The sequence below is a fragment of the Carettochelys insculpta genome, chromosome 23, assembly GCF_033958435.1.
Source record: "Carettochelys insculpta isolate YL-2023 chromosome 23, ASM3395843v1, whole genome shotgun sequence".
In the NCBI taxonomy this organism is placed as follows: domain Eukaryota; kingdom Metazoa; phylum Chordata; order Testudines; family Carettochelyidae; genus Carettochelys; species Carettochelys insculpta.
This window is the reverse complement of record NC_134159.1, coordinates 21,569,301-21,586,084: the sequence shown is the minus strand read 5'-3', so window position 1 is coordinate 21,586,084 and position 16,784 is coordinate 21,569,301. Positions and strand designations below refer to the sequence as shown.

Genomic DNA, 16,784 nt, shown 5'->3' with positions numbered 1-16,784 from the left:
CCCTTCTTGGTAAGCAGGTGAGCATCACAGAAGGCTGGCTCAGAGCGGTCTGTCCACTGCTATCAGTGGGTTCTGCACTTAAAATGCTAAAAATGGCTGTACCTCTTCACAAAATGTGTGCTTTTTTAAGCAATTGAAAATTGTGTGCAGGGTCTCAAATAAACATTTTCAGTCCTCAGATGAACAGAAACCTGAAGGGCCAGATCATCTGCTCCACAGCATCAGAGATGTGATTTTCATTTTACCAGAAAAAAACGAAGTTCTGAATGCTAGTCTTGTATTATCCTGAACGCACCCTCCGCCTGGAATAAGTAATAACATCAGGCGACAGAAAGAGGAGGAACTGCACAGCTCATTACTTCTGTTTTGAGTTTTCTGCCTGCTTGTTTACAAATGTAGGAGCTAAGGCAGCTTTGAAAGAGACAATATGGAAACAGTGACACTGCATTAGGTGCTAGCAAAATACTCCGAAACGTGGAAGAAACAGACAAGGTGCATAAAGCTGTACATATAAGAAAACCAAACTTGTGAGAACATTATGCTTCCTACAATTTATTAGGTTCTTTTCATATATTTAATTCACCATCTTAAAAATGTGCAGTGAGTCCAGGTTTTAAAATCTTATCTTCAGAAGAAAGATTAGCTCCATTATATGATATCTTAAATTGTCATTTTCATACTTTGCCTGCAAGAGTATGATAAGCCCCTGGGAAAGAGAGTCTGAGATTCATAACCCAGAGAACAGTTCATCATAAACCCAGCAAAGGAAACTGATTAACAAAGGACAAATACTTACAAAAACCACTGCCATCCTCAATAAAACCCTGCCCAACGTACTTTATCAATAAAGCTGTTGCTCTGATTTCTGTGGAAATATTTGATTTCAGAGTAGCATGAGTATCTTTTAAAAACTTCTCATAAAATTGGGCCCTGCAGTGTTGAACAGCAGGCCTGTTCTGTAAAATGGACCACACTGAGACAGAAATGGGTCTAAACAGAGTCAAACATGGGCATTCTTTACCTTCTACATCCAGTTCTGCTCCATGCTACATCATCAGTTTGAAATCTAGTCAGAGTATGACCTCAAAGCAGTTTCAGATTTTGGTCCTGTACCCTGAGTCTTATTGCAACCTCATATTCCTGTTTTTTAAAGATGCTCTTTCCCCATTTGCTGTGTAAAAGACCCACACAATTCATAAAGGGAAACTACGCTTAGTCAGTATTGCGGCTGCCCCTGGAGGGTCAAAGTGCCGTCATACGCACTGTAAACAAATGGGAAAAGATGTTTTAAATCTCCTTCAGTTTAAGTAATCTTGGTGGTTACTCATAACATTTTCCATCAAATAGCAGAGAGGTAGCCATGTTAGTCTGTAGCTTCGAGAATAACAAGAAGTCTTGTGGCACCTTATAGACTAACAGATATTTTGGAGCATAAGCTTTTGTGGGCAAAGACCCACTTCATCAGATGCATGAATGAGGGGGTGGTTTCAGAAGCGTATTTAAAGAGTGGGGTCCCAGTAAGAGGAAGGGCCAGAGTTGACAAGGTCTATTCAGCAAGGTGGAATGGCCCAGTATCAACAGTACTTATCAAAAGAGGAAAAAACAAGTCAGATCAGACAGGGGGATGTGAGCCTATTGTTAGAGTCTAATGGGGAGATATTAACACCCAGGGCAGAGAAACTGCTTTTGTAAGCTGCGAGCCACTCCCAGTCTCTGTTTAATCCATGGTTAATGGAGTCAAATTTGCAAATAAATTGCAGTTCAGAGATTTCTCTCTCCATTTGATTTTTGAAATTTTCCATTGAAGTAGCTCTTATTTTTTTTTTCAACTTGATGGTAACCCTTTAAACTGAGCTGCCGACAGAGGAGCTTCTGCTGCTCATAGTGGCTAATCCTTCTATTTCCATTCATGCTGAAGTGCTCGGAGGGATTATCTATAACTGGAGTTAAAATGGCATTTTTGTAGCAGGATATTTTTCTGATTTTTGGTGGAGTAGAAGTGATCCGCAAGGCGATTTTAAATAAAGTTCACCTCTCTCACAGGTGGGTTCTGGAGGGCTGTAGGTTTCCATTGGGAGAATGTGCGAACTGCTGTAAGCCCAGAGGCAGTGTTTTCAGCTGAGCCGGCAGAGGCTGTCTCCAGACCAGAGTTTCATGGGCATTGTCCTTGTGCGAGCTTCAGGGCATACACCTGGGTAGATACCATTAATATTTTGACTGCCCATGCCAATATTCTTAGATGCCTGAATAGCTGGAGCTATTTCTGCTAATGGCACATTAGCAGGAGTTGTACATGCGTAGACTTGGTTTGCCTGCTTATTTCTTTGTCTTCTGTGAAAGGAACCGGCCTGAGGTTTGCAGAGAGCTGAGAGAGGGAAAGGAAAATACACAGCACAAGGCAGAAGAGTCAACTTTAAAAAGAAGACTTTGAAAAATGGAATTTGCCAAATAAAATTGTAAAAAAAGCGGTCGCTCTTTTTCTCTTTGACAGAGAATTGGTTAGTTGTGGACCAGGGTTGCGATAGAAGTTAGAGTGGGCCAAATTCTTGATTTCAGTGGAGTTTTGCTAATTTGTAGCAGAAGGGAATTTGGTAGTTGGTATTTTCCTGCATGTTGTGAGCTACTATCTGAGTTCTGCAGTGACGCAAATAAGCTAGACAAGTACACACAGGATGCCTCTAGGTGGGAGGCACCTACAGAGAAATGTCATCTGTAGGCGGAGTGTGAGATGAGACAGTGGTCTCAGTCAGGCTCCGTTACTACGGATGCTAACTAGCCCTTTCCTAGAGATACTGATAGAGTGTGGACCTTGCAAACCAAACACTCCTGGCTCCAAGAGGTGGTCCAACACAGGCAGGGCTGAAGCATGTTAACCCTGTGTGGGGGTGAACTGTGCAATGCTGCTGTCTCTGCTGGAGATGAATAGAAGGTGTTGGGATTTTGAAATGTCTATCTGGCGCTATCCTGAGCACTGAACTGTTATTTTTAAACGTTTTTCGGGGTGCTGAGTGGTTTAATGGCCTGGGTTCTATTCCTGGCTCTGCCACTGGCATGCTGGTGACCGCTGGCAAGTCATTTTACTTTTCTGTGTCTCAGTTTCCCTGTTGGTAGAATGGGGATAACACTCCTGCCCTACTTTGTGAAGTGCTGTGAGACCACAGTGGGCATGTTCCAGAGAAGTGCTGGGCATTGCTGTGAAAATTGCAGTGGTGGTGAATGCTCCCTTTGGCCGTAACGGAAGTGAGGTTAGACCAACAGAGCACTTTAGCAAATCCTGCCCTCAGGGTCCAACCTAGCAGCTCCTCTCTCCTCTGGCGGCTGGGGATCGTCGCTGGGCCTGAGTCATTCTGATTCCTTAGCAAAGGGCTTTACACTGGGCATGGCAGGAGCCCCTCTGCCCATCATCACCAGCTCTGTGCTTCCACGGCAGGTCACCTGTGTGAGCAGAGGCTGAAGAAGTCAAACTCCTTGCCACCTTCCCGCTCTCGTGTTATCTCCTCGCATGATGGGACCAGCAGCTTCCATGGAGGCAGCTTGTTATCCCTCAACAGCCCTGGTGGTAAGTCCCGTTGGCTCTTCCCTCACCATAGGCTGGCAATATTTGGTCTCCTGGGTGTTATTAGAAATGCCAAAGGAGTTTTGCTCAAAGACACAAATACCGTGTGTGCTGGATCTCTGACCTCGGCGTTTCCCCTCTCCCCCACAATACCATGTCACAGACAAGCTGCAGAGGGGTAGCCAAGTTGGTCTGTGCCAGCAAAAACAGTGAGGAATCCTGTGACGCCTTAGAGACTAAGAAATTTATTTGAACATAAGCTTTCAGGGGCAGCAGTCCTCGACTGGGTGGGGATTTATACATACACACAAAGAGGTGAGTGTTACATTACTTGTGGGGGGGGGGTGGGCAGTGCTAATGAGGCTAATTCCATCCAGGCGGATGTGACCGACTTCTAACATCTGATAAGAAAATGAGAATCCCAAAAGGGTGAAAATTCTTGCTGTAGAGAGCAAGCTGCTCCTGGTCCCTATTCAGATCCCGCTTGATGGTGTCAAGTTGGCATGTGAATTCCAGCTCCGCAGTTTCACCTTGAAGTCTGGTTTTGAAGGTGCTTTTTGCTCAAGTATGGCAGGTCCATTAGTGAGCATCCAGGGGGGCTCAAGTGGTTTTTGAATGTTACCCCTCTTGATGTCTAAGTTCTGTTCTAGTCTTTTACAAAGAGACAGTCTGGTTTGGTCAGTGTACATGGCAGAAGGACATTGCCTGCACATTGCTAATTTATGTGCAAACAGATCTTTAAGGTGCCTCAGGGCTCCTCGTTGTTTATGTTACAAACGTGTTCTGTCAGTGTGAAGTGGTCCCTCTGCTGGAGTTTCTGGGGGTTTGTTCCCAAAATTATCAGACCTCATGGCTGCAGCCTGATTAGCCCCCTGGGGCTGTGAATGTTCAGAGCCTTATGTTTGCTCAGTGGATGCTGACAAACAGAAACCGAGAGGCTGAGCCACAGTCAGACTCTGCTGAACATCACCAGCATTAGGTGATGGCTTTTCACCAGATTTGTCCCTGTTCCCAGATACGGCTGAGTCTGAAGGCACATCCTTAGCTACTGAGGCAATCCCATCCATCCTTAGTACCCTGAAAAGCTATCCGCATGCTTCTGTGCTGGCAGTGAAGCTGTTGTCAGAAAAACCCTTGTATGAGCCTCAGTCAGCTGAGTTGATGATGCACAGGCCATATTCTCTCACCTCCTTAATCAGGCAGAGTGTTTGCTGAGTTTGGCTCTGTTAACATCAGCCTTCACTCTGCAGCTCTGGGCCTGCACAGCTGGGTCCTACAGGTTGTCTGTAATTGATGGGGCTGGGAGATGGCTGATGATTTTCAGCTTAGTGGTGGTTTAAACGTCTCTCTAGTGGAGAGCAGCAATGGCCCTTGTATTCAGAGATGTGGGAAATCAAGTTGACACATCTGTTCCTTTAAGGAATTATTGAAGTTTCGGGGCCTGCTTTCCTTCATGCAAGCCTGGACAATGCATCTTGAGCTCAAATTTAACTCCTTCCTGTGAAGGTGTGCATGTCGCATCCTGGAAATGGGAATCCCTTAGTATGTCCAGATTCCCATGATTTAACATACAGTGCACCCAGCCCTGCCATTCACGGTCACCAGTGCCTGCATGGGTGGTGGGTAAACCTAAGGTTAGGGGGGAGGAAAGACTCCAGCCTTACTTCTGTTGTCATGAGCCAAGGCCCCTCCCCCCGTAGGGGCAGGCCATCTCTCCTGCAGCTGAAGATGCATGTCCTCAGCCTTTCCCGGCACCGGGGTGGGTGGTGGCAGCCCCAGGAGCACAGGGAGGGCGCCCAGCCTTCTCTGCCCAGGAGCACGGGGAGGGCGCCCAGCCTTCTCTGCCCAGGAGCACAGGGAGGGCGCCCAGCCTTCTCTGCCCAGGAGCACGGGGAGGGCGCCCAGCCTTCTCTGCCCAGGAGCACGGGGAAGGTGGGCAGCACATAGCTTCAGGCTCTGGGAAGATGGGCAGCTCAGCCCCAGCCTCTGCAGGGCTGAAGCTGAGGCAGCCCCAGGAGACTGGGGGAGCTATGCTGACATGGGGACATGTTGGGGCAAAGTGTGGGCAGAGCCAGCCAGCCAGTTTGGGAAGCCAGTGCCCTCCCCGTCTCTTATACCTGCCGCCACTGAGTGCTAAACACTTTGGTCCTGCTTGTCATTTCCCTGGAGGCCCCTTGACATGGCTCTGGCAGCATACGCCCGAGCGTAAATTAATTAGATAAGAGAGATTCGTTTCTCTAGCTGTGTGTCTGGGCTCTTGCACACAACTGTGCTAGGGTGCAGATGCACAAGAGCCCAGGCACACACCTAGCTACACTTTCCCTTCCCTGGGCAAGCCAGGGTGCAGCTGTGCAGCTGGAACTGGGTATATCTTCTGGAGTCAGAGTAGTTGAAATATTTTACCAAATTAAGCACCTGGTCCTAAAGAAGATCCAGCTGGGGTGTGGAATGAAATGAAATGACCTGGATGAGGGGCTGGGTTGCACCTCAGCAAGTTTGCGGATGACACAAAACTAGGGGGAGAGGTAGTTTCATTGGAGGGTAGAGAGAGAATCCAGAGGGACCTGGATAAATTGGAGGACTGGGCCAAAAGAAATCTGATGGGGTTCAATAAGGAGAAGTGTAGAGTCCTGCACCTGGGGCGGAAGAATCCCAAGCGTTGTTACAGGCTGGGGACCGACTGGCTCAGCAGCAGTACGATGGAAAGGGACTAGGGGTTATGGTGAATGAAAGGCTGGATATGAGTAAACACTGTGCCCTTGTAGACAAGAAGGCTAACGGCATACTGGGGTGCATTAGGAGGAGCATTTTGAGCAGATCTAGAGAAGTAGTTATTCCTCTTTATTTGGCACTAGTGAGGCCACATCTTGAATATTGTGTCCAGTTTTGGGCCCCCCAGTATAAAAAGGGTGTGGATTTGCTGGAGCAGGTTCAGCGAAGGGCAACAAAAATGATTAAGGGTCTGGAGCACAAGACCTATGAGGAGAGGCTGAGGGATTTGGGCTTGTTTAGTTTACAGAAGAGAAGACTTAGAGGTGATTTAATAGCAGCCTTCAACTTCCTGAAGGGGAGCTCTAAAAAGGAGGGTGAGAAACTGTTCTCAGTGGTGTCAGATGGCAGAACAAGGAGTAATGGTCTAAAGTTGAAGAAGGAGAGGTGTAGGTTAGATATCAGGAAAAAAATACTTCACCAGGCGGGTGGTGAAGCACTGGAATGCGTTCCCTAGAGAGTTGGTGGATTCTCCATCCCTTGAGGTTGTTAAATCCTGGCTGGACAAGGTCCTGGCTGGGATGACTTAGTTGGGGGTTGATCCTGCTTGAAGTAGGGGGCTGGACTAGATGACCTCCTGAGGTCCCTTCCAGCCCTGTGATTCTGTGAGAGCCTCCCACAAGCAGAATTCCCAGGGGACATGGGGGTACAGAAAGACTGTTATTAAATGCTGTTGTAAAGAGGAGACTGATAAATGATTCTTCTTAACTGCTGAAGACAGGACAAGTAGTAGTGGGTTTATTGTTTATTGCAGCAACAGTGACTTAGGGAAAATATTTTCAACTCTAATGGTTGGTGAGCACCACAACAAAGTATCTAAGGAAGTTCTGGCATCTCTGTCATTGGAGGGTTTTCAGGACAGGTTAGACAAACTCCTAGTGGGGTTGATCTAGAGAACACCTAGTCCTGCCTCAGTGCAAGGGACTGGTCTGGATGACCTACCAAAGTCCCTTCCAGTCCTGACTTTCTGTGATGAGTGGTTTAAGAACGTAATGCAGAAAGAAGAAGAAGAAGAAGAGACTTTAAGAGCAGAAGGGACCATAGTCTGATCTCCTAGTTCAGAGGTCAGCGACCAAAAGGGCAGCAAGAGACATTTTTTTCAAATTCAGTAAAAAAGCTCAATAATTCAGGAGCCGCAAGGCATGTGAATATGAGATGGTCCTTAATAAATAATGTCAAACTGTTCTTTTTATAACCCCTGTTTTAACAACAGCGTATGCACATATCCCACAATGTGCTGCACATATTAAAGGGAGAATAACCAGTGTTTCAAGATCACATATTATCTGCTGTTTAGATACAATTTGTTCATTGTTCAGCTTTTAGAATTTCACTAAAATATCGAAAATACTCGGGAAGATATTTTTCCTTTGCAATTGTAGCATTGGGAGCCACAAATAACTCCTTAAAGAGTCACGTGTGGCTCCGGAGGTTGCAGACCTCCATCCTCGTCTGATCTCCTGCCTAGCACAGAAATTCTTGCATCAAGCCCACATCTTTGGTGGTTGGGCCAGAAAACATTTTGATGGTGTGACTGTCTCAGGGAGTGTGTATGTGTGTCAAGGTGCATTCGAGTGTGTGTGTCTGTTGAGTGAACAACCTCTCAAAGGTCAATTCAGAGAAAAGTCAAAGTTTTAGATTTTGATCCAGATTCTAGGACCTGGAAATCCCTCAGGAACATGCTCTCACAAGCTCCCCACTCATCCCTAGTGGGCAGACCTATCAACAAGTGGTGGGCAGGGAGCAGGTCTGGGGAAGGGAGACAATTGCATAGGGGTTTGAAGTTTCAAAGGGGCCCAGGGCTCCGGCTGCTGCCACTACTATGTCGGCAGCAGCGGTGACCTGAGCTCCGTGCCTCTTTGAACTGCTGCAGGAGCCCCACTCCATGTGATTGGGGGTGGGGCCCAGCACTGCAGTTTGGGCAGCTGTATGGCCATTAGCCCCACCCCTTCAACCTCTGGTCCCACCCCTTTTGCCATTGGCTGCACCCCTTCTGGTGGTGTGGTGCTGGGTCTCCTCCCTCTGAGATCTGGGGCCTGTGGTGGCTCTTGGCCACACTGTTGGCGGGTCAGAAATTAGTTCTGAAACCTCTCTCCTGCGGTCCATCTTCTTCTCACTCAGCAGGAGTGGGGAAGCAGAGAAATGGGAAATTTAAATGCCTGGCTGGATGTCCCAGTCCCAGGTGGAGTGCTCCATGTTGCTGAGTGGTGCATGCTGGCTTCATGTGGCAGAGAACTTGGGCGAATGGCCCTCCATAGTTTTGATAACAGAATATTCAGCTTCTGATTGCAGAAGCTCCCCTCCTGAGACTGGCTTTCCCATACAGGCTTCCTCCTTTCCCATTTCAACATGACCCCTAAAGTTAAACTTCAGGGACATGTGCTGAAATACGATTGTTGCTAAAACATGAGCATTTTGACTCAAGAGGTCTACTCCAATTGGCCACGCTTGGGAAGCAGTTAAATGGATTTAAAATTACATTCAGGTGGGTAATCTGCAAATAACCTTTGTCTACCCAGATTTTCAGAAAACGTAACATGGCAAGATTCAGACTGCCTGTGTGTGGAGTTGCCTATCACGTAGAGAGTTTAATCCCAGACATCAAACGTTTGGTAGTGGAATGTATTTCGCTTATTAAATGTTTGGCTTGCACTTCAACTGGGAGCTGCTCCCATGGCAGTTTTGTGGAGAAATGAGAGGAGGAAATGGGGAAGGGGAGTGAAAGGGCATTTTCAGTGTAGATGTGTATAGCTACAGCAGGAAATAGGCACGATTAGAATTAAGGGAGGGGAACAGAATTCTCTTTTGCAACGTTTGGTGGCTTGAGATTCTGGTGAGTGTGAAAATCAAACAATATCTAGAGGAACCCAGAGGCAGAGCCCCATAAATCCCTGATACTTGTTATTTAATCCAGGCCTTGTAGCAGGGCTGCTGTTGGGGAAGGTGGGGAGAGAGAGGCAGCTTCGCCAGGGCCTAACGATTTAAGAAGGCCTGGAGCTCCCAGCCGCTGCTACCACAGCACTGGCAGCTGTTTCGTGCCTCAGGCCCTGTTAATCACTACCAGACCCCCAGGGGCAGGGGCCAGGCAGGCTAGCTTCCAGCCCTGCGCCACCACAGGAGGCTCTGTCCCTTCCGGGGCTTGGAGTCAGCCCCACCCCCTTGCCCAGAAGCCCAGCAGTTCTGTTGGCAGCCCTGCCTTGTGGTTATGTTGTCACTACTCAGAAGAACTTTTGTTGGCTAGAGTTGGGATCACTGTGGATCTCCCGACACCCATAGGCCAGAGAGAATTAACATTGCCCAATACATCCCTTGGCTTTCCTCCATCCTCAGCGCTGGTGTGATGCTCACACATCAGGAGAGCAGTGACTCGTTTGCTTCTGAAAGCTTCAGAAACTGCGTAATACAGCCGCACTGCACAGCCCTGGGCATGTTGCTGTTGCTGCTGAATTCAGTGCCAGGCCTGGGAGAGAGACTGTGGTATGAATTTCACCTGCTATGCAGGCTCCTGCTGGGACAACTTGGCTTTAACCGTCCCCATTCGTCCAACAGAAGCTTGGTCAAGACAAGAATAACATGTTCCTCAGAGTGGCTGCTCCATGACTCCCCTTCCAGTTGGTTACCATGTCACGTAGCCTGCCAGCTTGGAAGATTTCAAACAGCCTATCTGCCTGTTTGTCCAGACACAGCTGGCACAGCCCAGGCACACTGCTCCCCTCGGGGTCACACGCCAACTCTCTCAGCTTGTTTCCTTTGCACCCCCAGCTAAGAATGTGTGCCAAGCCCAGAAGCTGGCGGACTTGGACAGCGAGCTGGCGGCCATGTTGTCCAGCCGCCTTCAGGAAGTGAGCACAGCCTTCCAGCACACCAGCCGTGAGGCCAGCGCCGTCCGCCGGCGGAAGATAGAGCGGATGATGATGGTGCGGCAGCTGGAAGCCAAGGAGGCGGGTGTCAATGGGAGGAGAGCCAGCCTCATGGTGAGGAACCCAGAGCGCTGCCGGAACGGCCTTGGGACCAGAGAGGGAGCCTGACAAGAAGCCATGCAGCCTCTCTCACATGTGGCGTGTGTCGGGTTCCCTGGGCTGAACCCTCAGATGTGCAAAGAAGGGCCCCTGTCTGGGGATGGGTCTCAGGTGTCTCTTTTCCATCAGGGCCGGCGCGAGGAGCGCATCCAGCACTCCCGGGACCTGCAGATTATTGATGCCTATCGGGAGCGCATTAAGGACGAGAGCATCTCTAGCATGCTGAGTCAGGCCATCACCACCAACTACACGCTCTACGCCATGCTGGGCACGGCAGAGTTCTTTGAGTTTGCCCTGAAAAACCCATACAACATCCAGCACACGGTGACAATCGAGAGCGACCACCCGGAGCTGAGGTAGGAGCCAAAGGCACTCTCCCCAACACCATACAGCACCTAGCACTTGGGCAGGCAGCCAGGGCAAGGAGGCACCTACAGAAGTGTGGGACTAGTGGTGGCTTCAGGATCCAGCTTGTTGCTTTTCCGTCTCGCATTTGAAGGGAAATCAGTATGTAACAAAGGCTCCAGCAAGATCGGTATATAACAAGGGCTCCATCACAGACCAATAATCTCCCCATCCCAGAGATTTAACTTTTCTGTTTTCTTCCCACTTCCCGTATTTCCATCTAAAGTGGGAGGGTGTGAGCTACCAACTGAGAAGCTAATTGTAGAGGAGTTGCCACACTAGGTCAAATCTACCCTTGTTATCTTGCCTTTTGCAGTGACCGAAGGCCGTCAATTCAGAGAAATGCAACCACCATCCGTAATTTACTTCCCTCTCTGTGCAGAGTTTGGACAAGTGGGGGCTGAGGCCGTATAGGGGGAGAGGACAGGCCTTAGTTTCCCAAACTAAAGGTGTGGTTGATTTTGGAGTTTTTTTTTTCTATTTAACGTGTGCGTGCACATTCCAGCCACCATCTTTGTACCAATCCCCCTTCCCCCTGCACCTTGAGATCTAGGTACAGCTCTCAGACTTACTCTGGGATGGGGGGTGGAGAACTGCAGCTCCCAGGATGTTCTGTCCTCAGAGTAACTCTGCCTATGATTTGTTTCCCAGTGTTATTGTGGACAGTAGAGAGTGGAGACACTTCAAAGAGTTGACCCAGACCATTACCACACCAGTAGAAGAGGACATGTTCCATCTTCAGGGCAACCTCATGCCTCAGGTCTACCTGCGCCCCAAAGAGACCATTCACATTCCATTTAAATACCAGACCTTCTCTGTAGAGCATGCTGTCATGATGCAGGTATACTAACACCCTCTATCTTCTCCTATATGATGATGTAGGATAAATAAAACAATGAAAATAGGATCCATTTGCCTACCATCATTATCTAGAATTTAACATGATACTACTTGTATAAACTTGTATAACCAATGCTCTTTCTAGCTGGTGATTGGTAGGAAGTCACATTGCTTCATCTCGCTTATTCTTTGTGTTGCTTTCTATACCATTTCCTCTTTTCTGTTCCTGCTGTATCACACCAAGAAATTTGCAGAAACATGACTTAGTTTTAGGGCTCTCCTTGGCTACATCTACACTAGACCAAAACTTCGAAATGGCCATGCAAATGGCCATTTCGACGTTTACTAATGAAGCTGAAATGCATATTCAGCACCTCATTAGCATGCCGGCAGCCGCAGCACTTTGAAATTGGCGCGGCTCATCCAAACGGGGCTCCTTTTCGAAAGGACCCCGGCAACTTCGAAATCCCTTTATCCCTATCTGCTGTTAGGAATAAGGGGATTTCAAAGTTGCCGGGGTCCTTTCGAAAAGGAGACCCGTCTGGACGAGCCACGTCAATTTCGAAGTGCTGCGGCTGCCGGCATGCTCATGAGGGGCTGAATATGCATTTCAGCACTTCATTAATAAACTTTGAAATGGCCATTTGCATGGCCATTTCAAAGGTTTGGGCTAGTGTAGACACAGCACTTATGAGCTATCCAGTCTTTGCTGCAAAGAAGCAATGGCTGAACATCTATGGGAGATGTCAGAAATTTCTGAAGAGGTTCTCCTACAATGTGGTTTTTTTCTGGCCCTAGCCACGTCCAGGAAACAACAAAAACACAGAGCTGGCCTTAAAGGTTGAGTCCCATTGTATGTTCTCTAAAGTGGCTCATCCATCTGTTGTGAATGAATAATAGCAAACAAACTCATTATGTGTGTGAAGCTCATGTGAGGATTATTAAAAATAGGGCTTGAATTTTAAAGACAGGGCACCGGCTTCAGGGGGAACAGTCCCCTGTCCCTTTGGAGCTGCCCTACATCCACCTGTGCCTCTCAGTTCCTGATATGTTAAAATTCAGGACTAAATTCCCTGCTGGTCCCACTCCATCAATAGGAGCAATGCAATCTTCAGTTTGCTCTTTGGAAGCATAAAACTGGCTTTGAAAATGTGGTTGTATCCAAATTGTTCCCTTTTATTCGCTTCTCAGCTCAGTACCACAGAATTAATGAACAGTCTGGGTGAACCTGCTGGGTGCTGGGAGAATTCAGAGAGAGTAGGCCAGAGGTCCGAGTCAGCTCTGTCATCCTAGAATGTTCTTTTCATTCTCATCATCTGAACCCGCTCTCCTGTTGCATTGCTAACAGGCCTCTGCCCAGTTTCTTGATGCTGTCTGCAAGGCACTGCACTAGTTTATTGATTTTCACAGATGTTAGCAAAACCACCAATGATGAGAACATGCAGAAATGTAGAAAAGTAATGCCCACTTCCTCACTAAACACTTCCAAGAATCACAACACATTTGCTATTTCCAGTGCTTTATAATTGGGCTGTAATTCCCAAGTGCAAGGAGAGCTCTTCTGGAGCAGAGGAATTTGTCTTTTGCAGGGCAGCATTATCTTTCCAATCCAAACAGGGGCCAGTAGTCTAAAACGCCATTCTCCCAACCTGTATGGTACTGTCATTCATCTGTGTATGTAAAGAGCAGCTGATCTAGAGCAGAGGGACAGCTGGAGACTCTGAGAGCAGAATATTACCCTTACTAGTTTTCACTGTGTTACAGTTTCTTAAACATTATAGATCTAGATTGAAGCAGTGATGAAAATGCCACTGAATGCGTTCGTGATGTGATGTACACTGCTGCTTTGCATGATTACTGCTTTGTTATTTTTAGCAGGGCCCAGCTGAGCTGGGATTCAATAAAGGCACAGAAGCTGCATCACCCTGGAAGTCCAGTGCCATGCTGACAAAACGCATAAAGGTAACAGGCAAAAAGAAGTGGTGTCATTGAGGTGGAGTGCAATGGATTTTACAGCCTGTTCGAATGACCAAAAATCTGTGGCAAAGAATGAGCCTGCACCCATGTAACTGCACATGTATGGCAGGCCATAAGGGTTTTCATCATTAGCAATTAAACATTTATGAATGTCATTGGGTATCTATTGTAGTATCTACAAATGGGGTAGTATCCCTTGAAGTCCTTTGTGAGCTCTCTGCTGATGCTTACTGTGTTCTCTGTTGTAAATGCCATCAAAAACCAGTACAGCAGGGTAGAGGTAACTTGGCCTTATGTGTCTGGGTCCCAAATAGCCACATTCACTAAGGCTGCATCTACACTGTGAGATAAATTCAAATTTAATTCAGTTAGTTTGATTTTCCCACATGGCTGTCATACCTGTAAAGACCATTAGCTCAATTTTGGGTGCACTAATCTTGAGATTACAAAATCGCAGTTACCTGACGGGTGTAGTGTCAAGCTCTAATTCAGAAGTTCGATTACAGGCCAATGTGGAAGTGCCATGTCTTAAAATCAAATTTATTAGTCTTCAGAGGTGTCCGGTATGTGACACACAAAGCCTGTCTCACTGATCCGCTCTGGCCGCTGCTCTCCAGTAACAGGAAGAGCCTGATTTTTCCGAGAGGGAGCAGCAAGCCTTTAGCTGTGGGCTCATGTTAGTTTATGACAGCCTGAAAATTGGCTTCTTTCCTTCTATGCTGTTAGTGGGGTGTGTGCATCTGCCCATTCAAATAGTCCCTGCAAGGAGTTCGCAACTGCCTGTACACTTGTTCTTTTTTTGTGCGCTGCCTGGCACCAGCCCCTGCCCCGCCGTACCATGTGTCAACAAGGCTATGCTGGGGGTCATGTTTGCGTAACACACAGAGAAACTTCTTCTCAGTGGTTTACATTTATGTGCGAACCCCCTTCCCTCCCCCACAGGCTCCACACAGACTGGGTCTTTCCTGCGCTCAGGCACATCACGTGGGTAGCCCCCAACCCAACCCGGTAAAAGGATGTGCCTGCCGCTTGGTGCTGGCAATGCTGCTGGTCGTGCAAGAAAGAGAGGGCTTTGCTGCTGCTGCTGTGGGAAAGTCTCCCCCAGTGGCTAAGGGGCTTGCTGCCAATGGGGGAGAATACTTCAACTGGTCATCCAGTGACACCCCCTGACCTTGGCCCATACTTGGGCTTGCCGTTGTGAGGGGAAAACCAACAATTCTGTTTTCTGCGATGATGGGAGGTGGGATGGGAGGTGGAATGGATGGCCAGTTGTGAATACAGTCGCTGAACCCGTGTTGTCAATATAGTATAGGGGGAGCCAAAAATTCTTTCCTCATTCTTTCTTCTCAGTCTAACATTCTGGGCCCCTGCATGGTTTTCAGGGATCACATTTTGATAGTGATGGCAGGTGGGATGGATGGCCAGTTGAGAATATAGTCATTGGCAGAAGCCTTATAGTGCCGTGGAAAGCCAAAAACCCTTTCCATTCACAATAATGTAGGGGGAAACAAATATATTTCTTTCTTCCTACATTCTTCCCCCTGCATGATTGAGGGATTACATTTTGGCAGTGATGGGAGGTGGGATGGATGGCCAGCTGAGAATATAGTCGCTGAACCCATGTTGTCCATATAGTGTAGGGAGAAACCAAAAATTCTTTCCTCATACATCCTTCTCAATCTAACATTCCAGGCCCCTGCATTGTTTTCAGGGATCACATTGCAGCAATGATGGGAGGTGGGATGGATGGCCAGTTGAGAATACAGATGCTGCATCCATGTTGGCAAGCTAATGTGTGGGGAAATCAAAAATTCTCTTTCTTGTAATTTTGAGTGTCTTCTGCATTATTTCCAATGGACTGACATATTTTCAGGGATTGGGAGGAGAATGATGAAAATGCAATGGGGGAAGATGATGTCAAGACCAGCAAGCATACCCAGAATGCTGCGGGGATGAGGGAACTGTGGGATAGCTTCGCACAATGCACTATTGCAACAGTTGATGTTAGCCAATATGTGTGTGGCAGCAATGACTCGACTTTGTGGGGAGCAAGGTGTGAAGTGAGGATGGTCAAATTGAACTTATAAATTCCAAAATTAGAAAATCGATGTAAATAAATTCAAAATTTATCTCATAGGGTAGACGCAGCCTGAATTCACAGTCAAGTCTCTGTGGCTTCTCATGCAGAATTTTGTTATGAAAAGAGAAAAAGACAATGACTTTACAGCCACAGTGAGCACTGTTTTTAAAAGGATTTTGTTTGCAAACATAGCTGTCACCACCCTGTGCTTAGTTTTGTTTTTTAATTCCTCAATCAATTATTGATTTAAAATGACTCCCCTGAAAATACATGGTTCGAATGCCCTGGAGTTTTCTTTTACAGCTTTAGATTTCACCATCACATATGTTTTTAAATTGAATTCTCTTAATAGCATCTTGGGTCTCATGCTAGTCAGTGGTAACTGCTCCTGAGCTGTAAACAGATTGGGAATTGATTTTGTTCCCGTTATTGATCACAGGGAAAGCCAGAGATGTTCCTTTCTCTTCCTGAGGAGTTGCTGACAGTCTCTTTTCTTTCTCTCTTAAATTCACTGGGAGAAAAATTATTCTCGTTAACCTCTGTTGATAGGACAAGAAGCAATGGGCTTAAATTGCAGCAAGGGAGGTTTAGGCTGGACATTAGGAAAAAATTACTAACTGTCAGGGTGGTTAAGCTCTGGAATAAATTGCCCTAGGGAGGTTGCAGCATCTCCATCACTGGAGATTTTTAAGCACAGGTTAAATAAACATCTGTCGGGGTGGTCTAAGTAGTGCCTGGTCCTGCAATGAGCTCAGGGGACTGAACTTGGTGACCTCTCAAGGATCCTTGCAGTTGTGGTGGATTCTTACGATTCTAGGATTATTACTTTTTGTTTGGCACAGGTCTCCTTTAAGGCAAATGGTGACAAGCCCATTGCAATTCTCAGTGTTAACGTGGAGCCTCAGCCCCACGTGGTGGATCAGACGTTCCGATTCTATCACCCAGAGCTCACCTTCCTGAAGAAGTCCATACGGTTACCTCCATGGCACACCCTGCCAGGTAACTGTCTGCATCCAAATGACAACTGGACTGCAAATATTTGGCCTCCTGCTTGTGGCTTCCATGCTTTGCTTTGCAGGGTTAAATGAGATTCATACTTAAAGATTTTCTGGCTTGCAAGCCTTCCTGCTAGCGAGGG

The 16,784-nt window shown here is 47.3% G+C and overlaps 1 protein-coding gene across 2 annotated transcripts in view; it reads left to right on the top strand.

The window, feature by feature from the left end:
• The window catches only part of NPHP4 (nephrocystin 4), a 111,987-nt gene that overhangs the window by 82,470 nt on the left and 12,733 nt on the right, over window positions 1-16,784 (top strand). The window contains exons 19-24 of one of the 2 annotated variants that reach the window (XM_075018163.1): window positions 3,431-3,559; window positions 10,088-10,299; window positions 10,474-10,700; window positions 11,401-11,590; window positions 13,468-13,551; window positions 16,489-16,645. In XM_075018163.1, coding sequence (XP_074874264.1) covers window positions 3,431-3,559; window positions 10,088-10,299; window positions 10,474-10,700; window positions 11,401-11,590; window positions 13,468-13,551; window positions 16,489-16,645 — 999 coding nt within the window. Of the gene's footprint in view, window positions 1-3,430; window positions 3,560-10,087; window positions 10,300-10,473; window positions 10,701-11,400; window positions 11,591-13,464; window positions 13,552-16,488; window positions 16,646-16,784 lie in introns of both variants that reach the window. The other variant, XM_075018162.1, reaches the window with a different exon arrangement.